A 24,143-nucleotide genomic window follows, 5' to 3' on the forward strand; every position below is an offset into this window, starting at 1 on the left:
GTGCTCGTGCCAGCGGCAGGAGGCACGTGGGAGTTTCAACCCTGGTTAGTTTACCGTGGTTAGTTAAAAATAAATAAATAAAATGGTTAAAGAGTGCCAGCTCAGCGGTGCAGTACAGGTGTTCGACCTTTATATCTCAACATTAACCGCTCCCCGTAGCTTGGTCGTTGGTGGCTGACGTTCAAATTTCAAATCGATTTGAACCGCTGGGTTCGGTTGGTATTGTAATGTGGGGCCGCCCAGACGCGATATTATTTTATTACACATTATAATAATTGTATGACTAAATTAAATATTTGTCTGGATTTGCCAAGCTAATCTCAACCGTTAATCTAAAACTCATACATTCTAATGTTCCCACCTCTCCATATTATTAGAAGTAAAAAATAAAAAAATATATATATTTAGATTTCCCTCCATAATTAATGTAATAAAAATATAATTTTTTAAATGGATAAATAACCTGCCGGTTGTTGTATGGGGTCCGACCCAAGTCAAAAATGAAAGGGATGCAACCATTAAACTAGACAGAAAGACCAAATTTAATGTGGTTGAAATGTCGAGTTGACCTACAGGAAAATTTTCCACACCAATACTGCGCTCATAAATATGATATTAAAATTAGTGCCGACACAAATGACACCAAACTAAATAGAAGTATAACTATGTATTAGGCATAAGAGATTATGTCAACATCTTTATACGACTTATTCAATACATGAAATTTATTTTAACGGAAACTAATCTTATTTAAAGCCAGTTGATTCATGTTATTATGTTAGTGAACGAAGACGTGACACCGATTTTTTATTTAATTTATTGAATGGCCCATTGCAATCACTCCCCGACATTATTTGAAAATAAATTCAAAAAACAAATAAGTGTTTTTTTTATTAAAAAAAATATAAAGTCGGAGGGTCGAAGGAATCTCAACCCACCAATTATCCAAGATGAAGCATCTTTATCATTAGGCTTAATGTCTCTCAATAATTATAAATTAACACCTAGTTTCACATTTATTTTTATTTTATTTTATTTTCTTTCCAGCCCAACCATTTATAGAAAATAAAAACCCATGAATTAGATTTTCAATATTAAGTATTTTAGGACAAAAAAAAAAAAAAGAAAAAAAAAAGAAAAAATTACAGCCGCAACCACAGATGCAAACAATTGGTTCTTCTGACAATCTAAGGCTTTGTTCCATTTCCAACTTATTCTCTCTACAAAATAAAAGTTTAGAGCTTAGAGATAGAAAGAGAAAAAGAAACAGATTCTGAAATTTTGTGCAATCGATCTTGGCTTGGATCACAATCCACGCAAATTAAAGCATTTGTGTTCTGGGATTGATCCTCCCTCCCAACAAAAAATCATTAAAATTCCAAAAACCCAACAAAAATAAATAAAGTTGGAAGAAACTAAATGACCCAAGAACAAAAAAATACAACCCCTTTCTTCTTCCAGTTCTTGTTTGTTACTGCCTGGCTTCGTCCTGTCTGCCATGCCCGAGATGGATCTCAAGATCTTCACATTTCTCTCAACCCCTTTTGATTTTGCAGAAATGGGCTCTAAAAATTACACAACAAGATGAGGGATTGAGACAGAAACATACATAAATAGCTAGATCATTAGAACAAAAAAGAACCTGATTTATATAGACAGAGGAGAAAGGCATGGAAGTCGCTCCATATGGCCGGTGACGGCCGCTTCTCGATTTTACCATTTCTTTTTCTTCGACGCAACGCGCTTTATCGACCAAATCAAATCGATTTTGAGTATAAGATATGGATGAGAGATGTCATGGCATTCACATGCAATTTATAAGGCTATGTTCCTCGCCTCAATTTGGGAAAAAAAAGCATGGGTTTTTGTCTTTTGGGGGTTTCATTCCAAATAAGCCACCCAGCTCAAATGCACACACTCGAATAATTTATATATAGAGAAGAATAACTGAGTTTAAGATAAATGAATTACCCTTCTAGAAACACACCACCATCTCATCTCGGAACACCGACACTTTATTTATTATTATTATTATTATTTATAAATATAATTCTCTCTTTACTCGTCTAAAGTCTGCTAATTTAAGAAATGATCATCAAACCCATAAAAATTTATATTATGAGGGAATCTTTTTCACTTATTTTAATGTTTAATTATAGATCTATTATGATTTATAATTTATTTAATGATTGCAATTTGAATTTAAATCTTTATTCAAATTAATGTATATATTGCTAATTAAATAACTAATAGAAGCTACTTAATTTGGTCAAGTCTACGAATTCATTTAAATATTTATAATATTAAAATGTGGGATGGTTGGGAATAATTTGTGACCTATTTATTATGTCATATATAATATTTAAAAATTCAAATCTACTCCTAATGATTTATGCACTATACTAAAATAATTCATGTTGTAACCTATTTATTATGTCATATATAATATATATGGTTTTTCTTTCTTTCTTTTTCTAATAATCATATTAAAAATTTAAGATAAAAACTCATTTGACTTTGGACCGGATGTAAAACTCTCTGGGCTTACTGACCGAGCCGGCCCATCAAACAAAATTATTCGGCCCATGGAAAACAAGCTAGAGATCCATATTGAAGTTGGACTTAGGACGATGATGTACAGGTTGACCTTTGACCCAGCTCTGGTTTTGTGAAGGGCCCGTTATTGGGGTCCAGAAAATGGAATTTTGACACGTGTTTGAAATTTGGGTAAGATAAGATTGGGCATGGCCTTGCTTCACGTTTCCCAACCATTTGTTTATTTTGGTATTCCATAATTTAAGCCGCCAAGTATTTGCCTCTTCGCAACATCAAATCTCGAAAGGTTTCTGATTTTAAGACGGTGGGTTTGTTTTCTGATTCGGGAATTAATTATGAAGCCGATTCCGGATGTCAACGAACGCATTGCTCGAATCTCTGCGCATCTTCATCCTCCAAAGTCTCAGGTTCTGATTATGCCTTGTTGATTTCACCGATTTTTATGAAATTTTTTTGAGCCAATTACTGTAATTCAACAACCCACCTGGGATTTTGATGTGGATCAAGTGATCGTACTTGCTCGTTATGGTCGCTTAATTTGGTTTTTATCGCTTATTTGTTTTGATTTTGATTGTGTTCGGATAGATGGAGGAAGGTTCTGTTTTGAGGAGGGCGAATTGCAGGGCGAAAGGCGGAGCTCCCGGGTTTAGAGTCGCAATACTTGGGGCCGCCGGTGGCATTGGCCAGCCTCTTGCCATGCTGATGAAGATGAATCCTCTGGTCTCTGTTCTACATCTGTATGATGTCGTCAATGCCCCTGGGGTCACCGCTGATATCAGTCATATGGACACTGGTGCTGTGGTGCGTTTTTTTTTTTTTACCTGTATTCTCTCGGATTTTGGTATCGTACAATTTGGAATTAGAACGTACTATGGGATATGAACTTTAAGAGATTTCAGTTACTGTGAAGAAACTGTGGTTCTTTCTCATTTGAAATAGGAAATTTGTTTTTATGATTCGTTTTGGCTGAGTGGCTTTGCAAGTTTTGAGTTCTTGAAGTGAAATAGATAGCATATTGAGAATATTTCTGAAAATTTAGGTGCGTGGATTCTTGGGGCAGCAGCAGCTGGAGGCTGCGCTTACTGGCATGGATCTTGTTATAATCCCTGCAGGAGTTCCCCGAAAACCAGGAATGACTAGAGATGATCTGTTCAAAATTAATGCTGGAATTGTCAAGACTCTCTGTGAAGGGATTGCGAAGTGTTGTCCAAGAGCCATTGTCAACCTGATCAGTAATCCTGTGAACTCCACCGTGCCCATTGCAGCTGAAGTTTTCAAGAAGGCTGGAACTTATGATCCAAAGCGACTTTTGGGAGTTACGATGCTCGATGTTGTCAGAGCCAATACCTTTGTGGTATGTAATAGTAGTTGACTAATCTCGTTTCTATTTTTAAGTTCATGCTGTAATTTTGGAGTTATATCGACGCAATCACAAATAGAGGCCCCGCTAGATAAGCATGAAACTTGAAATTCATGGTAGCTGTGGCAACCATTTCGTCAATTAATTAACGGTTTAAATAGAATTTAGATGTCATTACTTTTGGCTTTCTTGTGGCTACTTTAAGAAATCTATTCAACAGTAGTGGGATCTGTGAGATCCCACATCGGTTGTGGAGGAGAATAAAACATTCTTTATATGGGTGTGGAAACCTCTTTCTAGCAAATGCGTTTTAAAACCTTGAGGGGAAAGTCCAAAGAGAACAATATTTGTTAGCGGTGGGCTTAAAGCTGTTATAGGATCAGTCTTTATCTCAATAACCTATGTCATGCCTTCTTGTTATTTTGTCTTTGTCAGGCAGAAGTATTGGGTCTTGATCCTCGGGATGTCGATGTTCCAGTCGTTGGTGGTCATGCTGGTGTAACCATTTTGCCCCTTCTATCTCAGGTTTGCAAGGGTTTCTGATTTGATTGGTGTACATAATGTTCTTGATTTGCATACTAAGTTTTCATTTAGTTGTTCGTGCCTCTGTGTATAGGTCAAGCCTCCAAGCTCTTTCACACAAGAAGAGATCAACTACCTGACTGATAGGATCCAAAATGGGGGAACAGAAGTTGTCGAGGTACTTAATATCTACTATAACTATGCAATTTATTAAACAACTCTAATAGCAAAATGGAGAAGTACCAGTGCATGTGCTTGTTTGTGTACCGACACATTAATTATCGATAAACAACATTAAACGGTTAGATGCATTTATAAATGGCAGGGAAATAATGAACTGAGTATATCGGTTTGGATGAAGCATCTGCTTCATCATGTAGAATCAGACTTGTATTCTCCCATTAATGGTTAGATCCTGCTACATGAAGCAAATATATGTATTTCTCACCACTCCAAGTTAATTTGTTCTTTGTTTCCTGAAGTTTTATGAGATATCATTTTATGAAGGAAGAATAATTATTTATCATCTGTGAAGTTCGAATATGCTGATGGTTAGTTGCATGGGGCACAAATTAGATTGATCTTCATAAACTGCAATTTGACAATACTTGGTTGCAAATACCCGAACCTCTTTGAGATTTTTACATTCATTGAATCGACTGCTGTATTCTTATCAACACTAAAACATCTCATTAGACCAATCTTGACATTATCTGCAGGCTAAAGCAGGAGCTGGTTCAGCAACTCTCTCAATGGTCAGTTGCTTATTAGACCAATCTCGTGATCGTCTAGTGGACTAAATTGTTAGGCTACCATGAATCTAAAAAATAGAGAAACTAAGACATGTTGTTTTGACTAGTTCATGGTTAAAATGTGCAGGCTTATGCTGCTGTTAAGTTTGCAGATGCTTGTCTTAGGGGCTTAAGAGGAGATGCTGGTGTCGTCGAATGTGCGTTTGTGTCTTCTCAGGTATGCATCTTTTGTCGACGTTATCGCTATTTTCCTTTCTTTAATAGTTTGGATAATATTCATCTTATATGATTGTTCGTTGGTATAGGTGACCGAACTTCCATTCTTTGCAACCAAAGTACGACTCGGTCGCACTGGTGTCGAAGAAGTATACTCCCTTGGCCCACTAAACGAATACGAGAGGTATGTGATAGCCAGTTCTAAAAATTGAACAGAAGAATCAAATTTGAGTACTCATTGTGGATCATTGAGTTTGAATGAGTTGGGACATTGATTGACAGGATTGGGTTGGAGAAAGCGAAGAAAGAGTTGGCAGGAAGCATTGAGAAGGGAGTTTCCTTCATCAGAAGCTGAAGAGTTGCCAATCACCATAGTTTAAATAGAAATACTTCGTCTCTTATAGATCGAGTACGTACTTATACTGTATGCTTTCTTAGAGATTGAAGTTGATTGAAATGAAACCACACCAACAAGTATTTAATAAAACAATCTGCAGGCGATATCGCCTCCATGTCGACAACCATAACGGTTGGGTTAGAATGTCGTCTATGAGATTGATGGGTTGTTTTTTAATATGTCATTTTGGTACTTAGAATTCGAGTTTGGTATCCGATTCAAAGAGTATGATAGAAGATAGAACATGATTGCGTATCATGAGACTCGGTTGATTTTTGTAAAGAAAATGAATGATGAGGGGAGTTGAAATTATTGGGTAAGTGGAAGGAGAATGCTTGATGTTTACAATGATTCCATTCCCATGACTTAGACCTAATAATCAAGCTGACCCTTCTAGAACATAAATGCTTATCCTTTTTAGTTCACTTTTCCTTTGGAAATCAACGTTAGAGGATAAAAGTGTGCTTGAGTAATGCACAATTTAGTGACTTCGATCTTTATCTCATATGATGCTTGTTGGCCCATTTAGTGGAATACTAATAATGCTTCCACTAGCATATTATCTTTCATTTTTCTCTTATCCGATATTCGACCCTTGATCGATATTCGATACTCAATCATCCCGACATTTTTATACATTCATGTTTTATGTTCACTTACATGATTCTCAAGAATTCATTTAACGTATAATCATTCTTGTAGTCCAGATTCATATCATTTACCCCTCATTTGTTTAGGTATCACATAGATAAATCATAACTTCAAGTTTTAACAATATTTTTAATAAGAAAACTGAAATTCATGAGTTTTTTTTAGTACAAGTACAGAAGGTGAACAATACTGAAAAAGCAGTGTGTTTATGTAGTGGGAGATGGTACCACTAGCAGTACATGGCACAGTAGGAGGATGCCATAGCCCGTCCCATCCCAACAAAAACCCCAAAAAGCAGACACACACTTGCAGGTACATACACTCCTAATTCCTAACACAAATCATCAGCACATGCTTCAAGAGACAAGGCTGCCTGTGAATGCATAATGCTTGCCTTTTGTTCTAGCAGGAGACTCTAAAATAGTAACTTCTCGTGTTCAACTGAACACTATGATCATGATTCAGCTATCTCTACCTCGTTTTAGAATCATTGTTGCTGATGCTCCGATAAGATTCGCACGACTTCCTGCATGGTGGGGCGCTTTGCTGCCTCTTCTTCAGTGCAGAGCATGGCGACATTGAGAACGTGCATCACCTCGTCGAGGGGGACACAAGAGAGTCTTTGATCGACCATTTTATGTATTCCTTCCTTTTCTGAATTCGTCATTTTTCTAACCCATTCGACTATGTCCACACCGTCGCTTACTTCACCAACTGGATTCCTACCGCTAACAAGTTCGAAGAGGACGACGCCGAAGCTATATACATCCCACTTCTCGTCGACACGTTCTGCAAGAAAAGAATACCATCCCATTTATCACATTCATCAGTTCTACTACAACATCATTTATCAACCTGCAATCACTAGTTGATTGATTGTGTATAGTCTAATTGTAACAGCCTAGACCCACCGCTAGCAAAGACTCTCTTGTGTCCCCCTCGAGGTGATGCACATAACGAAAACAAAGATAAAAAAGAGAAAGTTTTCAAAATATAAGCTGTATAGACATTTTTCAGCAGATATCACTGTATTGAAAGATAAGACAAGCTCTTCAAGTGATTCAACAGATACCTGAATTTTTGTAAGCTCAAACTTATTGTCATACCTGGTGCAAGAGCTGATCGATCCAATGTGCCCGAATCTTGTAAGAACTTTGCGAGCCCAGAATTGGCAAGCTGAGGATCAAAATTGGTGTCGAGCATAATGTTGTTCGATTTCACATCTCGATGAACGATCGGCGGTGAGCAATGGTGGTGAAGGTAGCAGAGTCCATTCGCAATTCCAATGGCTATCTTGTACCTTGTATCCCAAAGCAAATGGCCTCCTTTCTTGCCATGAAGAACCTCATAGAGGTTCCCATTAGGCATGTACTCATATACCAAAAGACCAGTGTCATGGTTTGAACAAAAACCCAATAATCTAACAACATGACGGTGTCGAATCCTCCCAAGAGCTTGTATCTCGGTATCGAACCCGTCGTCATTAGAACACCCATCGCTCATCTTTGGAAGTCTCTTCACAGTGACCTGATCACCACTAGGCATCACTCCTTCATATACTGTGCCATAACCTCCTTTTGCAATAGCATTTTCCTTCTTAAGGCAATTCAAGACCTCATCAACCGAGAAACCCAAGCGTTGGAAGGCTGTTAATCTCCATCCTTGAAACTCCCTTGCTCTCCTCAATGACCGAACTTTGAAGATCAAAGCAACAGTCAAAGCAAATAAACATATAAAAGATCCAAAAACTAGGAGGAGCCTGAGAGGAGTTGAGAGGGAGACCTTCATATGTTCTTGATGATTGCAAGGCCCTAAATAGGCTCCACACAGATAAGGGTTGCCAAGAAATGATGTGTAATTGAAGTAACCAAATTGCCCAGTTCCCAAAACCAAACCAGAGAGATTGTTATATGAAAAATCCACAGAAGTTAAGCTCTGCATATGAACTATTGAACCAGGAATTGACCCAACTAAATGGTTTCTTGAAAGATTCATGTATGTCAATAATTTCATGTTGGTAATATTATTAGGAATTTCACCTGAAAGCTCATTTCCACTAAGATCAAGGAAGATCAAGTGCTTGCACTCACTTATCTCCGGCACAATTCTACCGGACAATTTATTCTGGCTGAAATTTATCCGAGATAGCTGCTGTAATCTCCCAATCGTCGAAGGAATCTGACCGGAAAACTTATTCCGATCAAGAAGAAGCTTCTGAACAGCCAGAAGGTTGCCGATGGTGGGCGGCAAAGATCCAGAGATCATATTGTTGGATAAACTGATCTGAAGAAGGTTAACTGAGACTGAATCGGTAAGGGGAAGTTCTCCGGAGAGAAAATTGTCGTGCAAATCAATTTGAGTGAGATTTGGCAAACCCAAAAGCCCCTTTGGAATTGATCCATTGAGAGCGTTGCCCCACAGAAGTATACGCCTAAGTGATGTACAATTTCCTAACGATTCTGGGATGGAACCATGTAAGGAATTGCCCATAAGGATCAAAACTTCAAGATGATTGCCATGGCAGATTTCAGAAGGAATTGTGCCTGTCAACTGGTTGAAAGCAAGATCGAGAATCAGAAGCATTCTGTTCTTCCCCAAACTCGGAGGAATCGAGCCAGTGAAATTATTGTTCCATAATTGCAATATCTCTAAGTTTGGGAGGTCACCCATGAATCCCGGAATCTCACCGGAGAGCTTATTGTCGAAAAGGTGCAATAGTGTCAAGTTCTTGAACTCTGCAAAAGAGATGGGTATTTCACCAACAAGCATATTGCATGATATATCCAATGATTGTATGTTCTTCAATCCTCCTAGCTCTGTTAATGATCCAGACAGAGCATTTTCTTGAAGGAATAGTTTAGTGAGCTTCTGCAACTTTCCGAGCTCCGGCGGGAACTTTCCGGACAAACCACAGCTCGCGGCGTCTAACAGAACTAACTCCGATAAGTTTCCTATCGCCGCTGGTATTCCACCGACGAAGGTGTTGTAGTAACCAATGAAGAGTTGTCGAAGGTTCTTCAAGTTTCCGATCGTCGCCGGAATCGGACCTTCAAGGTCGTTACCGTGAATCGCCAGAAACTCCAAGAACTGCAAGCGTCCAATCTCCGGAGGGATTCGACCGGAGAAGAAATTTCCCCCAAGGTGTAAATGGCGAAGATTGGGGATTTCAGTGACCACTCTGGGGAAAACGCCGGTCATGTTGTTGTTATAAACATCGAGAACTTGTAGACTCTTCAGCTGCGAAAACTCGCTAGGAATCGAGCCGTTGAGGAGGTTGCTAGAGAGATTAAGATAGCGGAGAGAAGAAATGGAGGCAAACTCCGGGGGGATTCCGCCGGAGAATTTGTTGAGTTGGAAGGAAACATTGGTGAGAAATGGAAGAGAGGCAAGATGAGGAGAAAGGGTGCCGGAAAGGTCGAGAGAAGAGAGGTGGAGGGCGAGGACATGGCCTCGGGCATCGCATGTGACGCAAGGCCAGGTACAGGGGGCGACGGCGGCGTTCCAGGAGGAGAGAGAAGAACGAGGGTCATCGGAGATGGAGTTTTTGAAGGAGAGAAGGGCCTGTGATTCAGTCAGGGATGCAGAGAAGGCAGGGGAAAAGTAAAGTTGCAGAATTTGCAGGTGCAGAAGGAGAATAATGGCAAAAAATCTCATCTTTTTGCATACAAATTTTGAATGCTTTCTGTTTGTCATTTCTTCCTTTCAATTTTGATTTTAAGATGGAAGGAGGAGGAGGGGGAACTCATCTCCTTCATAATTTCATTACATATATATATACACATATATATTCCTTTCTCCACTACATCTTTTGATTATTATTATTATTATTTTTTACTTCTGAGATTTAAAGATTAATGATTAGACTAAATCCCAATAAATGAAAATTATTTAGTTTCGTCCATATGTGTTTGATGTAAAGGACACTCTTGGATGAAAGTCCGCTAATTTAAGCAATGATCATGGTTTATAATAAAAAAAATATTCTTTAGCAATTCCAAAGTAAAACCATGAAACTTTAGGCGGACTTTATTATATTAGTATCATTAACTTGAAATTATGATTAATTAAGCTTCTAATAGCTGTTTTTGTAATCAAAAATGGGTTTTGAAAGTTTGGTGGGTTTTAACAAACAAAAACGGAAAGAGAGCANAAAAAAAAAAAAAAAAAAAAAAAAAAAAAAAAAAAAAAAAAAAAAAAAAAAAAAAAAAGATTAAAAAGAAGACGTATTTGTGGAAGCCCATGTTACGTGGTCCAGTTGAAGTCGAATACACCCATCCATAATGGGCCGCCGTCGTTTTGTATTGGGCTTTAGTGTTTCTCTCGTAATATTGGGTTGGGCCAATGTTGGGCCCAACAAATGACTCCCGATTTCTCCACGCTAAAACATTAAAGTGGTAAAGTCAAAAGTGTGAAATAAATTTTTTAATATCATTTCATTTAAAGCCTCAAGTTATTGAAACTAATAAATAAGACAGAATTAACAATATTGTGTCAGTTGACCAACTATTAAATGCAACGCTCATAACGTGCTACTAAAGGAGATAGCGAAATGGACATTTTTTTTTTCCTATATAGTTAGGTAGAAAAAATAAATGAACATAATAATAATAATAATAATTATTATTATTATTTAAAAGAAAAAAAAAGTAGTAAACTTTATGACTTTTGAGAGTGCAAAATATTCTTTATGAATACTTCCAAACACTAATTAGAGAGAAAAAAAGAAAAAAAAAAAAGAGCATAATTAATTAAAGGTAATAATAAATGATGATGGTGTCACTCATCCCTTCATTACCATACATACACACATGCACATATTATAAATCATTGTTTTCATTTTATGCCTTATGATTAAGACCAAGTGGCCCCCATTTGTTACTATTTCCATCATGCTTTCTCAAAATAATGCTATTATTCACATTATAACTTTATGCTTTATTTTAATTCCTATGCCAATGTTTTGATGCCAATTTTTTCAAAGGTAGGCCATACATTCAACACCCACCAAATTTGAAGGATCGATATTATTTTAAAAATAGGAGCACGGTATAGACCTAGGTTTGTTCTTAGCTGATGCATTTTATATTCAAGCTAGGAAAATATTGTGAGGTGGATTGTGAGATCCATAGGACCCGACACGCTGGACCCTTTTTAAAAATCATGCTTGAGTTATTACAAATTGTGTTAGAGTTAGGTGTGTTTGCGAGAACGCTGGAGTCCAAGGAGAGTGGATTATTGTAAAAACAACAACATTAGTGGTATAGTGGTAGAATAGTACCATGCCACGATACAAACCCAAATTTAGTTATGAGTTTGTTCTTAGCTAGTGTATTTCACACTCAGGCTATGAAGATACTGATAGCTTATACCACTAGTGGTCTAGTGGTAAAATAGTATCTTGTTACAGTATAGACTTGGGTTGGATTCCTGGTTGATGCATTTCAACATTCAAGCTATAAAGATACTGATAGCTTATAGACCCATCTATTCTCCTGAGGAGAAGTTCCATGCTAATGTGTATTGGATGATCCACACCAGAATCCCTTTTTAAATTGTGAGAACATATTATTTAGTAAATTGATTGAATTTAGTCTGTTTTTAATTCATGAGTTGGACAAAAATTTGGGTTGATATTGTTTCACTTTCAATGTTTGATTAACATTGTGGTTTGATAATTATATGAAAACAACAAATATTTCATTTTCAAGAAAGGACAGATTTTGCTGTTTATGTCTTTTACTTTGGGTCCCCTTTTGGTATTTTTGATTGAGACAGTAATAGGAAAAGGAAAAATGTTTTAACTTATGTGTAAACTAATACCATCAATTATTATTATTATTACACCATTCAATGCCCTTACTATTTATTTAACTACTTTATGCCACCAACCCAATTCTAACATATTCTAATTTTCATACACATATTTATTATAACGCACCATGTCCAAGCTTCGTATTAGGATTTAAAATACGAATCCCGCTATTTAACTTTCTACTTGGAAGTCCCACAGAAGATCCTTCCCTTTAGGGTTTTGGTCATTTAATGTTTTGGTATTGAAATTATGAGATTGCAACGTGACACCTCCCACCCATGTGAGTTGCTTGGCATTCGACTATCACTTCAATTATTACAAAAACAACTATTACAAATGATATTAGAGTCAAACACCGGACGATATGCCAGCGAGGACGCTGGATGCTCAAGAGGGTAGATTGTGAGATCCCATATCGGTTGGAGAGGAAAAAGAAACATTCGTTTAAGGATGTTTAGTAGTTGAGTAAAAGAAGACGATCCGTGCAGCAAATGCTTGAACATTTTTTCTAGGAAAAAACAACAATGTCACACCAAAATATCCCCCAACTGCGCAACTGTACATGAAAGAAACTAAAAAACAAACCTTTTGAACATATTAGGAGCATAGCATTAAATGGAAGCCAAATAAAACAACATTGCAGTACCAAGCCCCTGAACCTTACTTGCTTCCACTTTTTCTACTTTTAATCTCACACTACCAACCCCAATTAACTTCTTCTTCAAATGCTAAGAAGATCCGGTGGCGGCTGCTGCTGCTGGTCCTTTTTGTTCTTGGTTCCTGTTGTTGGAGGGTCCAATGCTACTGCCCCTGCTGGTGGTGGTGGTGAGGAGTTTGGGAGTGTTGAGTCTCCTGGTTTTGAACATGGTGGCTGTGGGACCTCCGACAGGATTTGGATCACTTCCCGCATCGTCGGGCGCTCCACCGCCTGTTCTTCGACGCACAGCATTGCAACGTAGAAGACGTGTGACACTTCATGGAGAGGGATGGAGGACAGCCTTGGATCAAGGATTTTCACTACCTCTTCCTTGTTTGAGTCTGTCATTTTTCTAACCCATTGGACTATGTCAACACCGTCCCCGAATTCTCCGACCGGTTTTCTTCCGCTAACTAGCTCCAAGAGCACAACTCCAAAGCTATACACGTCACTCTTCTCGTCGACTTTCAGCGTGTAAGCGTATTCTGAAATACAAAAGGCCAGAAAAGTGACTAAAATCAGTTAAAAACATCCAATGCTGATCACCACTAATGTTGTATACATCATATTTAAGTCACAGAAAACTAAATCATTGACAGAACAAGTTCAAGCTTAGAATCATACCTGGAGCAATATATCCATAAGAACCAGCAATGGCAGACATGCACTCAGAAGTGCCGGAATCCTGCAAGAACTTGGCCAGGCCAAAATCAGCCACATGAGCTTCAAAATTAGTGTCAAGAAGTATGTTGTTTGATTTGACATCTCGATGAACAATGAGCGGCGAGCAATCATGATGGAGATAGCAAAGCCCTTTGGCAGCTTCAATGGCAATCTTATACCTTGTGTCCCATTGTAAGTGACCTCCTTTTTTGCCATGAAGAACTTCCCCCAAGCTCCCATTAGGCATATACTCATAAATCAAAAGATTTGTCTCATGATTTGAACAAAATCCCAATAGCCTAACAATGTGTCTATGTCGAATCCTCCCAAGAGTTTGTATCTCAGCGTTGAATCCATGGTCGTGGGAAGACCCTCGGCTCATCACCGGCAGTCTTTTGACAGCGACGTGGTCACCACTAGGCATCGCCCCTTTATACACAATTCCAGCACCTCCTTTTCCAATGATGTTGTCCTCTTTCAAGCAATCAAGAACATCATCAACTGTGAAATCTAGGCGTTGGAAGGATGTTAATTTCCAAGCCCGAGACTCACTGGCTCTCTTCAATGATCGAGCTTTGATGATTGCAGCCACTGCAAATGCAATTGAGCAAAGAAGCAGACCAATTACAAGGAGGAGCTTAAGGGAAGCAGAGAAGGGACCTTTTACATGTTGTTGGTAATTGCTATTGGCGACCCCATCTTTGCATGGTCCTAAATATGGGCCGCAGAGATCAGGATTGCCCAGAAACGATGTGTAATTGAAGTAGCTGAATTGCCCACTTCCCGGAACTAAGCTGGAGAGGTTGTTGTATGAGAAATCTACAGAGGTCAAGCTCTGCATACTGGCTATGGAAGCTGGGATTCCACCGATTAAATGGTTCTTTGAAAGATTTAGGTAATTCAAGATTCTCATACTCGTAATCTCGTTTGGAATTTCACCGGAGAGCTCGTTCCGACTGAGATCGACGAAGGTTAGCAGCTTGCATTGGCTAATCTCCGGTGCGATTGGACCTGAAAGCTTGTTGTTACTGAAATCAATCTTTGAAAGTTGCTGTAACCGCCCAATCTCAGGTGGGATTTGACCGGAGAATTTGTTTCCGTCGAGGAGTAGTTTCTGGACGCCGGAGAAGTTGCCGATGGTGGGTGGAATCGACCCGGAGAGGCGATTGTTCGAGAGACTAATCTGGCCCAGATTGACGGAGATTGAATCGGTTACAGGGAACTCGCCGGAGAGGTAATTGTCCTGTAACTCAACCTGAGAGAGGTCCGGCAGACTGAGAAGCCCCTTTGGGATAGATCCATTAAGAAAATTATCCCCCATACGAATCCGATTAAGCGAAACACATTTGCCCAGCGACTCTGGGATTGGACCAAACAAGAAATTGCTCAATGCGATGAGAGTTTGAAGGCGATTACCGTAGCACATATCGGGAGGAAGATTTCCGGTGAGCTTGTTTNAGAGAGGTCCGGCAGACTGAGAAGCCCCTTTGGGATAGATCCATTAAGAAAATTATCCCCCATACGAATCCGATTAAGCGAAACACATTTGCCCAGCGACTCTGGGATTGGACCAAACAAGAAATTGCTCAATGCGATGAGAGTTTGAAGGCGATTACCGTAGCACATATCGGGAGGAAGGTTTCCGGTGAGCTTGTTTGAAGAAAGATCCAAAATCTGAAGCATTCCGTTCTTGCCCAGGTTCTGTGGAATCGCTTCCGTGAAATTATTCTCCCATAACTGCAACACCTCCAGCTTTGGCAAGTCCCCAATAAAGGAAGGAATCGCTCCATGAAGCTTGTTTCTAAACAGATTCAACAGCGTCAAGTTCTTGAGCTCGGAGAACGAGCTGGGAATCTCACCCACAAGCATATTGTTCGACAAATCCAACGATTTCAAGCCATTCAACTCTCCAATCTCCGGCGTCAATGGCCCAGATAGACCATTTACTTGAAGAAACAGCGTATCCAGGTTCTTCAGCTTTCCAAGCTCCGGCGGAATCCGACCAGAGAGTCCACAGTTGGCCGCGTCCAACCGTACCAACTCCGACAAATTCCCAATCTCAGCCGGAATCCCGCCGACGTACGCGTTGAAGTAGCCAATGTAAAGCTCACGAAGATTCGTCAAGTTCCCGATTTCCGGCGGTATGGAACCGCCGAGTTCGTTACCAGAAACCGCAAAGTACTCCAAGGACTCCATCCGACCGACTTCCGGCGGAATCGCTCCGGCGAAGAAATTTCCACCCAAATGCAAATGGCGGAGGCTCATCATTTCAGTAACGACAATGGGGAAATCCCCAGTCATATTGTTGTTATACAAATCAAGAACCTGCAGATTCCGAAGCTGCGAAAGCTGCGTAGGGAACGACCCATCGAAGACATTATTTGACAGGTTCAGGAACCGAAGAGAAGAAATGGAAGAAATCTCCGGCGGGATTGGACCCGAGAAATCATTGGACGCAAGAGAAAGATTAGTAAGAAACCTCAAATAGGCAACATCAGGCGAAAGAGAACCAGAAAGTCCAAGACCAGAGAGGTCAAGGGCAGTGACATGGCGACGAACATCGCAAGTAACCCCAAACCAAGTACAGTGACTGGTGGAAGCATTCCACGAAGAGAGCGAGAATTTGGGGTCACCAGAAATGGAGGTTCTAAGCGAGAGCAGAGCTCGATACTCAGAAACACGAGCTGAACAACAATGGTGAATGTGAATTTGCAGAAGACAAAGGAGAAGAAGAGGAAGAAGACGCATTTTGTTTGCAGATTCGTTTCTGAATCAGCGATTTCTGCAAATATTAAAGAGTGAGTTTGTAATGGGAGGAAGAGGAAGACGAGCGAGAGAGCTCAGTGAGAAGAACAAGTGGGTTTGGGGCGGGGGGGACCTCAATAAAGTGAATCATGTCGCACATTTTACATTTCATTTTATTTTTAAAAATTTGAATCTTTTTTGACTTTATAATGTAAAGTTTTCATATCTTACATTATAACGCATATTTATGTCCTAATATATATATAGATATAGGTGTAGGGAAGACATTAAATACTCTTACGAACAATTATATGTTAATTGATTGAATACACTCTATTCTTATAATACTAATTCCACAGAATTAAAATAATAATTTCCCATTCTCCATTACAGATTCAACTTTTCTGGGAATTTGTGAACATAGTATAATATTAATTTTAGTACGACAATAAACCTAATAAATAAAATTTGAATTTTTTTTTAATTAATTTAGATAATTAACACAAAATTATATTAGGGTTAGACGTAGAGTAATGAAGCTACTGATTTTGGCAATAATTGCTTTATTTGGATTGTATCTTCCCAGTGGGTGATTTTGGTGGAGTTGTTGATGTCTTTTTTATTATTTTAAAATAAATAAATAATAATAATTAGTTCAGAGTTGTTAAGCATTAAAATACATTTCATTATTAACAGCATTTTAATTTTCATTTTAATTTTAATTTTCATTTTAATTTTAATTTCTTGATTAAACAGTGGAGGGTAGAAATGGTAAAAGAGTGTTAAAAAAGAGACACAGCTTTTCAACGACTTTTTGCATAACTTTGCTTCTATTTTCTTCTTTCTGCATTGCTCCTTCTCTCAATAAAGCTGTCTTTTTCTTTTCTTTTTTGAATTTAAATAATTTAATTAATTTAATTAATAGAAATTGAGGTCAGTAAAAATTTGAATTTTACCGAGGGGGGGTTTGAGGTAAAGTAATAATAGCGGTGGATTTTCTTTAGATAAGGGTTGGTCAAAGTCAAACAAACCCAAGGCACGTTAACAGACACCAGACGGCTTATTGTGGCCCAATCCAATTTCTTTGTCTCCCACTACCCTTCTCTTTTCCTCATTATTACCATCTCCACCACCCCAACCCCCTACTTAATTACTCTTTTACCCTTCCATTTACCCCTACTCCTCTGAGCCTGATCCTTACGGCACATCGCAACCCGACAAACTCACTCCATATTGGTCCCCGATCAAAACAATTTTCTTTCCTAATTAAAATGGTGAAATGACGAAGCAGTCCTCCATCGTTGATTCTGTGGGCAGTGTAACTGAGTGAAGTATAAATCTTACATATTCAATTTCATGGCAGACTGTTAAATAATATAACGATAGAAACCTCACATTAATAGTCGCGTTTTAAATCATGAGCCAAAGCAAACAATATCTGTAAACAATATGTTTGATTACAAATGATATTAAAGCCAGACACAGTAAAGAGTAAAGAGTAGATTGAAATTGGGTTGGTGGGTTGGAATCCGTGGGGGGTGTTTTGAATTGGGTGAGAAAGAGGATTAAAAAAAACAGAAAAAGAGACAAAAAGAAAAGTGGTTCCATAATTTCGACCACAAAACACGTTATCTCACTTCCTAATCTTTGTATCTTGGTTACTGCACAATTTGTCCCCTCTTTCTCTCTCTCTCTCTGAATTCACCTTCTCGCACCACAAAACAAAGCAAAACAAAGCAAAACAAAGCAAAACAAAACAAAACAACACCTCGTTTCTAACATTAACAACATTTTCTTCTTTGTTTTTTTTTTTTGGGGGACTAAACGACGACACTTCAATATCCATTAATCTTTGTTTAAGCTGTTAGGCACTAGCTTCGCCTTCACCATGTGCCCACTGCTTCACTCTTTTATGTTCCACCATACCATTTTGTCTACTTGCCTGCACCAACCAGCAACCTCAAATTTCCTGGCCCAGCCCAGCCCAGCCCAATTCATAAAACAGATAGAAGATTTGTTCTAATTGGGCCGACCCGTAATTCTTAAACCCAATATCACTTCAATTGGGCTTTTAAGTCCCATGTTGGGCCGACCCGCAATTCTCAGAATACGTATTTCTAAATAAACAAACAAATAATCATTTCTTAAATCTTAAAAATTAGGTAGAAATTATTTTGATAACGATTGTATTTATTTTTATTAATTAAAAATATTAAATGTTTTTAAACTGAGATTTTAGTCTTTAAGCTTAATTTGGATAGAAATATAGGTGGATATGAAAGCAAAAATAAAAATTGGAAATCAATTTATTATTTGTCAAAGTCAGTCTCCGCTAATCTTTTGGGTCAATTTAAAGTTAGACCTCATTTCAAACTTTGTACTCAAATTTCAAACAAATATTAATACGTTGAATTAAATGTTTATATTAAGAATAATAATAAAAAAAATATCGAAGAAATTTAGTGTAAGATCTTCGTTACTTAATGAACTAAAGTTAATTTTTCGAGTAAGAAGTTCCATACTTAATGCAATTTCTATTAACATATTGTCTGATAAGTATAGTGTAAATGCTTTATTTTTCAAACCTCAGCCTCCAAAGTCAACGACTTTGTCTCTCTTTGAATGGTGTAAACTCTCTTCTTCATAAAGAGGCTGTTACAATAAATCACAATTTCATAATATTTTTTTATACTTAGTCTTTGAAAAAGTTTCAAATATAAGCTTGGAAGAATCTTAAAAGCTATTAAAAAAAAAACACTTCAAAACAATGGATTATTTTGTCTTAAGCATCTCAACTAAGCATAGAATATAACTGACTACGGAAATAAAGGTTTGAATCTTCTAATCTCGAATGGTTGAACTAAAAAAACGTAATTAAAGTAGGATTGAATTATATCATTAACAAATTCTCTCCCTCCAAACCCACTTTCATTACGTTCAAATAATTATAGAAGAATAGTCAAACAAAATCCAAAGAGAGAAAAGTAAAAGAAAAGTAGGGATGATTTGGTAGTTTATATTGTTTGAGATGGTGGGTTTGTTTGATATGTTGGTGATAGTTAGTTGGGTTTATGCATTTCCAATAACATTGATGTCAAAAGCTATGTGTATTTGTAACCTTCTAGAACCCTTGTATCCAATCAAATGGGATACCCACCCAACCAAATGATGCTCAAATTCCACGTCAAAATCAATACATAATTCCATCTCTACTTTTATTCAACATATATAACTAATGGACTATAATGAAAATAGTTGAATTTGTAAGCCAACAAATTGACCAAACAGCTTAGGATAAGTATGTTACATTAAAGATCCGACCTTGAAATTTCACGAAGATCACATAATCTTTGGTGGGACAATGCCTGTCTTTCTTCCTTCTCAATAATTTTCTTTTTATTTTTTTAAACCATAAACTTTCAAACCAATCTATATGCGTTTTCACTCGCTCAAACAATTTTTTGATTCCATCCGACGTTTCACAATTGGGTGTTCACATTACTCACTAACTTTCTCTCCTAAACTTCTTAATTGTTTCTAAATTGAATGGTTCTGATTTAGCTTATCAAACTTAGTTGTCATGGTTGTTGTCTCGACTATGCCTATGCAACTATCATAAACATGCATTATTGGATTTCCCTTCTACTAGTAGTGACCTTTCTTATGACCGTCTATTTTTTTCATTTCTGTAGTCGCAACGTCATCACGATTGACGTCTTGAACAGAAGTTTTAAGTAACTATTAATCATCTTGAAGTGTGATTGGTCACCCAATATGAAGGAAAATGTTGACCTAGGAAACAAAAATATTAAGTTTGAGAGTGGATTGAGCACAAAGAGGTCATTGCATATATTTTAGAAAATAGGTTACCGAATGTATTTCAAAATTATCCTTTTAACTTAGTCGATCGGGAGAAGGTAAATTTTAAGTTGCCCTAGCACAACATCAGGTGTGCAGATTCTTCTTATTATTATGCACGTTTCCTTCACAACCCTCTCATAAACGCTTCAAACTAATTATCGAGTCGGTTTTGGCTCCACAAAACCCTAACATTACATTACAAACACAAGATCCCTCAAAAAACCAAACCTAAACCCTAGCAAGAGAGAAAACAGCCTGCAAAATCCCACAAACAAAACAAAAAATCCATTTTTACAGAGGTAAAAAGAGATAAAAAAAAGAGTCAAAACCTCTAAAAAAAAGTTACCCCTCTCAAATGGGTTTGTTTATTTATTACATCATCACAGGCTAATTTATTTTCTCTCAATTTAANAAAAAAAAAAAAAAAAAAAAAAAAAAAAAAAAAAAGGGAAGGAAAAAGAAAAGTCAATCTTAAAAACAACAAACAAAGTTTGTCTTTTTGTAAAGTTTTAGTTGAAATCCAGCAAAGCTTGTCTTAGATTCTTCACAACATCCTCCACTTTCATACAAAAACCATCATCTACCTGCATTAAATAAATAATATAATTTATCCTCCAAATCCCAACTTCAATTTATGAATTAAATCAACAAATAAAAATAAGCTAAATTATGTTAATATAGTACCTGAGCCACAATGGTGATGTCGAGCTTAGAGTGGGCGAATGGCAAGGCACTACTGTTGAGTATTGTGAGATTAAGATTCTCAATTTTTCCCAGCAAATAGGAGAGACAACCTTTGCGTTTGTGGCAGTGGATTCTGATAAGAACATCCTTGTTTGAAACCCTTGCTTCTATTTCGGGAACGGGTCGCCCCGAAAAGCTGTTCTCCTCCGATGATATCGTGTCGTCGTCGTCCGAGGAGGAAGCTGGGCTCCTTCTTTTCACATACACGGTGGATTGCTCCTCCGACACTTTGGATATTGCTGCCTGTTCCTCCACCACTTTCAAACGCTCTTGAAGCTCTTTTACATATCTTACGGCTCCGCCCAAGATTGAAGCTTTGTCTATCTGTAACAGAATAAACAAACACATCCAAATTTGGTCCCTAATAGATCCACGAAATTTAATAAATATTGATCTAGATCTTAAAAGGGTTTTTAGAAGCAAATTTGAGAGTTTTTAAGTTTATTAGACATGATTAAAAGATAAAATGTGAGATCCCACATCTGCTGAGATGAGAACGAAACATTCTCTCGTGTAGAAACCTCTCCCAACATACACCTTTTAAAATAGTGAGGTTGATGGCTATTTGTAACAGGTCAAAGAAGACAATATCTGCTAACAGCATGCTAAAGTTGTTACAAATAGTATCAGACATGAGGCGGTATGGAAGTTAGCCCTGGAAAGTGGGTGGAATGAGAGTCCCACATTGATTGAAGAAGAAAGAGTGAGTGTCAGCCAAGAAGCTAGGTCTTGAAGAGATTGGATTGTGAGATTTCACATCGGGTGGAGAAGAGAATGAAGTATTCTTTATAAAGATGTGCAAATCACGAACTATTCTTTATAAGAGTATGTAAATCTCTTCCTAGTAAATGAGTGTAAAACTGTAAGACTAATAGCGATACGTAACTGGTCAAAGCAGTAGTGATAGGTTTGGACTCTTATATAAACGGACTCGATTAAGAAGAAAAATTGTAACTTTGACTGAGATAAACTCGACCCATCGAAGATCGGGTACAAATATTTACCTTGTTGAGGCCAGGAATGAGAGCTGAAAGAGCAATGAAGCGTTGGCTAAGCTTCTCTCTTCGTTTTCGCTCAGCCAAAACATGTTCTCGAGCATGAAAAGGATTTCTATTAACAGAACCAGCCGCCTTCTTAGCTCCCTGTCGACTGTACTCATTATTCCAACTCTCAGTAATCAAAGTCGAGAAATTTAAATTCCCATCGGACTCATAAGCCATCTCAATCTTAGGCTCAACACTGCCCTTCACATCACATCCTTTCCCAGCTTTGCAGTTCAATTTGTCAAAGCTAATTATATGGGACGAGGACGAGGAAGAATCAGCCTTGGGAGCAAACCCTTGAGATGTTGCGCCCTTCCCCTCCACCTTCACCGCCGACGGCAGATCCGTCGACCCATAAAAGTCACTCCGCCCATTCTCCTCAAATTTCATCTCATCAAACGAAAATTCAAAAGGGTTCACCTGGAATTCATCCATAAAGTAAGGAGCATCTTCCATTTCCTAAAAAAATCAAAAACCCNAAAAAAAAAAAAAAAAAAAAAAAAAAAAAAAAAGAAAGAAATTGATAGAACATTTGGCAATTACCCATTCAGACACCCATTTCGTTGATGAAATCTCCATTGGATTGTTGATTTGTTGATGGGGGGAGAGAGGGAAAAATGATGAAGGGCTTTATAGGGCTAAGGAACACGTTTTTAGGGAAGGTGGCTTGTGTGAAAGAGTGGTTAAGTCAGCTTTCGGGTTCGTGTTTTGGTCAATGGATCCGTGAATTCTCTCACGTTTTGGCTGTTTCTGAACCCAATGTTTATTTTAATTAAACATTCATATATCTATAATATATTTTTTAATTTTTTAATTTTTTAATTTAAGTTTATATAGGGCCATGAGAAAAGGTAAAACATGATTGACCCAACATTATATAAAAAAAAAAAAAAAAAAAATTAATTAATATGAATATTAAAAGAATGGAAAGAATAATAAACTTTAATAAAATAAAAAAAAAATCCGCAAAGATCCCACCTTTGGCTATTTTATGTTCATACGTGGAGACAACCTCCCATTAAATTGGTGAGAATAGCACGTGGGAATTCACGAACCAGACACGAAGGTGCAGCACAGAGCAGAGCCCTGCACTCGAAGCACCTTAGCCGTTAATTAGGGCATGGTCCTAAAGTCCTTAAGGACTACGGTCAAAATTCTCCCATGCCCTAAGATTGACCTGCAAATTACATTACTACCCTCCATCTTAATTAATTATATTATCATTTTCTAATTAGCTATAAATAATAATTCAACACTAATCAAACTAATTAATCTCAAGATTTTATTTGTATTTTATAATGCAACGATCTCATTTTATATTACGCATTACGACCGAGTAATTCCTTCTTGAATTTTGGATTCAACTATTTATTTATTTTTAATTTTTTGAATAATAATTAATGCATACGTTCGTGGTCTATCAGTGTCATTTTTGTTTTGTAAATACAAAGTTGAAAATGATAAAATAAATGACTTTTTAGTAAATAATTTAATAGTTTAATGTAGTGAAATGAAAGTAATATTATAATATTGCAAATATTGTATTTTTAAATTATTTTGTAAATATAGGATATTTATTGCCAGAGTGGACCCATGCGGAGATAAGAACAGTATGTATTTTAAAATCATATTTGTATAAAGCTGAGTTGGCATCAATACTATATAATATGGGTTTTCAATAATTTAAATCACAAGTCATTTTTGGAGATCATCATCAATATGTATCCTTTAATAATAATAAAACAAAAATTATGATTTTATATAATCTACATAAATATTTAATACATAAAAGTGGAATGGTTGAGTATCATTTTAAACTTATTTATTTCTTTTAAATTTTAAAACCTACCGATATTTATTTCCTATTCAAATTAAAATAATATTTATATTCATTCTTCCAGCTTCAAAATGAAAAAGAACCACTTTTCAAGTATGTACGAGGATTAAAACAATACATATCATCATTAGTGTGTTCCGATAACTTAGACATTAAAACTGATCGATAAAAAAAAAAATTGTCACCCATCTCGAGAAATTAGTTTTATAATAATAATAATAATAATAATAATAAAGGAATGAAATATGGATGAGAAAGCATATGATGAATGTAATTAGATGTAAAGC

The 24,143-nt window shown here is 37.2% G+C and overlaps 3 protein-coding genes and 1 long non-coding RNA gene across 4 annotated transcripts; 1 reads left to right on the forward strand and 3 right to left on the reverse strand.

Annotated features, from left to right (window-relative positions):
- Positions 1 to 1,249: 1,249 nt before the first annotated feature.
- Positions 1,250 to 1,928, reverse strand: LOC111781901. The gene is made up of 2 exons (XR_002813034.1): positions 1,643 to 1,928; positions 1,250 to 1,565 (listed from the first exon to the last, which is right to left on the reverse strand). It is a non-coding gene; the product is annotated as an uncharacterized LOC111781901 (long non-coding RNA).
- An 838-nt stretch (positions 1,929 to 2,766) lies between these two features.
- On the forward strand, positions 2,767 to 6,144 carry LOC111781951 (malate dehydrogenase, glyoxysomal). Its single transcript, XM_023662695.1, has 9 exons — positions 2,767 to 2,963; positions 3,142 to 3,357; positions 3,596 to 3,910; positions 4,352 to 4,441; positions 4,533 to 4,616; positions 5,158 to 5,193; positions 5,318 to 5,407; positions 5,496 to 5,590; positions 5,689 to 6,144. Exons 1-9 carry the CDS (start codon positions 2,892 to 2,894, stop codon positions 5,759 to 5,761), a joined length of 1,071 nt encoding a protein of 356 aa, XP_023518463.1. The 5' UTR covers positions 2,767 to 2,891; the 3' UTR covers positions 5,762 to 6,144.
- A 436-nt stretch (positions 6,145 to 6,580) lies between these two features.
- LOC111781676 (leucine-rich repeat receptor-like serine/threonine-protein kinase BAM1) lies at positions 6,581 to 16,531 on the reverse strand. The gene is made up of 5 exons (XM_023662363.1): positions 15,284 to 16,531; positions 13,588 to 15,083; positions 12,991 to 13,448; positions 7,561 to 10,153; positions 6,581 to 7,243 (listed from the first exon to the last, which is right to left on the reverse strand). Exons 1-5 carry the CDS (start codon positions 16,372 to 16,374, stop codon positions 6,942 to 6,944), a joined length of 5,940 nt encoding a protein of 1,979 aa, XP_023518131.1. The 5' UTR covers positions 16,375 to 16,531; the 3' UTR covers positions 6,581 to 6,941.
- Positions 16,532 to 20,678: 4,147 nt separating this feature from the next.
- LOC111782120 (transcription factor bHLH19-like) lies at positions 20,679 to 22,605 on the reverse strand. Its single transcript, XM_023662918.1, has 4 exons — positions 22,563 to 22,605; positions 21,981 to 22,478; positions 20,917 to 21,300; positions 20,679 to 20,816 (listed from the first exon to the last, which is right to left on the reverse strand). Exons 1-4 carry the CDS (start codon positions 22,596 to 22,598, stop codon positions 20,742 to 20,744), a joined length of 993 nt encoding a protein of 330 aa, XP_023518686.1. The 5' UTR covers positions 22,599 to 22,605; the 3' UTR covers positions 20,679 to 20,741.
- Between the last annotated feature and the right edge of the window lie 1,538 nt (positions 22,606 to 24,143).

Source organism: Cucurbita pepo, chromosome LG19, assembly GCF_002806865.2.
Source record: "Cucurbita pepo subsp. pepo cultivar mu-cu-16 chromosome LG19, ASM280686v2, whole genome shotgun sequence".
Classification (NCBI taxonomy): Eukaryota; Viridiplantae; Streptophyta; class Magnoliopsida; order Cucurbitales; family Cucurbitaceae; genus Cucurbita; species Cucurbita pepo.

Excerpts from the sequence above, each read along its gene's own strand:
- LOC111781951 (XM_023662695.1), top strand. The coding sequence starts at position 2,892 with ATGAAGCCGATTCCGGATGTCAACGAACGCATTGCTCGAATCTCTGCG. Across the intron at positions 2,964-3,141 it reads TTCATCCTCCAAAGTCTCAG|ATGGAGGAAGGTTCTGTTTT; the intron begins GTTCTGATTATG and ends GTGTTCGGATAG. Across the intron at positions 5,591-5,688 it reads CCACTAAACGAATACGAGAG|GATTGGGTTGGAGAAAGCGA; the intron begins GTATGTGATAGC and ends ATTGATTGACAG.
- LOC111781676 (XM_023662363.1), bottom strand. The coding sequence starts at position 16,374 with ATGCGTCTTCTTCCTCTTCTTCTCCTTTGTCTTCTGCAAATTCACATT. Across the intron at positions 13,449-13,587 it reads TTATGGATATATTGCTCCAG|AATACGCTTACACGCTGAAA; the intron begins GTATGATTCTAA and ends TTTGTATTTCAG. Across the intron at positions 10,154-12,990 it reads CACCGGATCTTCTTAGCATT|GAAGAAATGACAAACAGAAA; the intron begins TGAAGAAGAAGT and ends CAAAATTGAAAG.
- LOC111782120 (XM_023662918.1), bottom strand. The coding sequence starts at position 22,598 with ATGGAGATTTCATCAACGAAATGGGTGTCTGAATGG. Across the intron at positions 22,479-22,562 it reads CGAAATGGGTGTCTGAATGG|GAAATGGAAGATGCTCCTTA; the intron begins GTAATTGCCAAA and ends TGATTTTTTTAG. Across the intron at positions 20,817-20,916 it reads ACATCACCATTGTGGCTCAG|GTAGATGATGGTTTTTGTAT; the intron begins GTACTATATTAA and ends TATTTAATGCAG.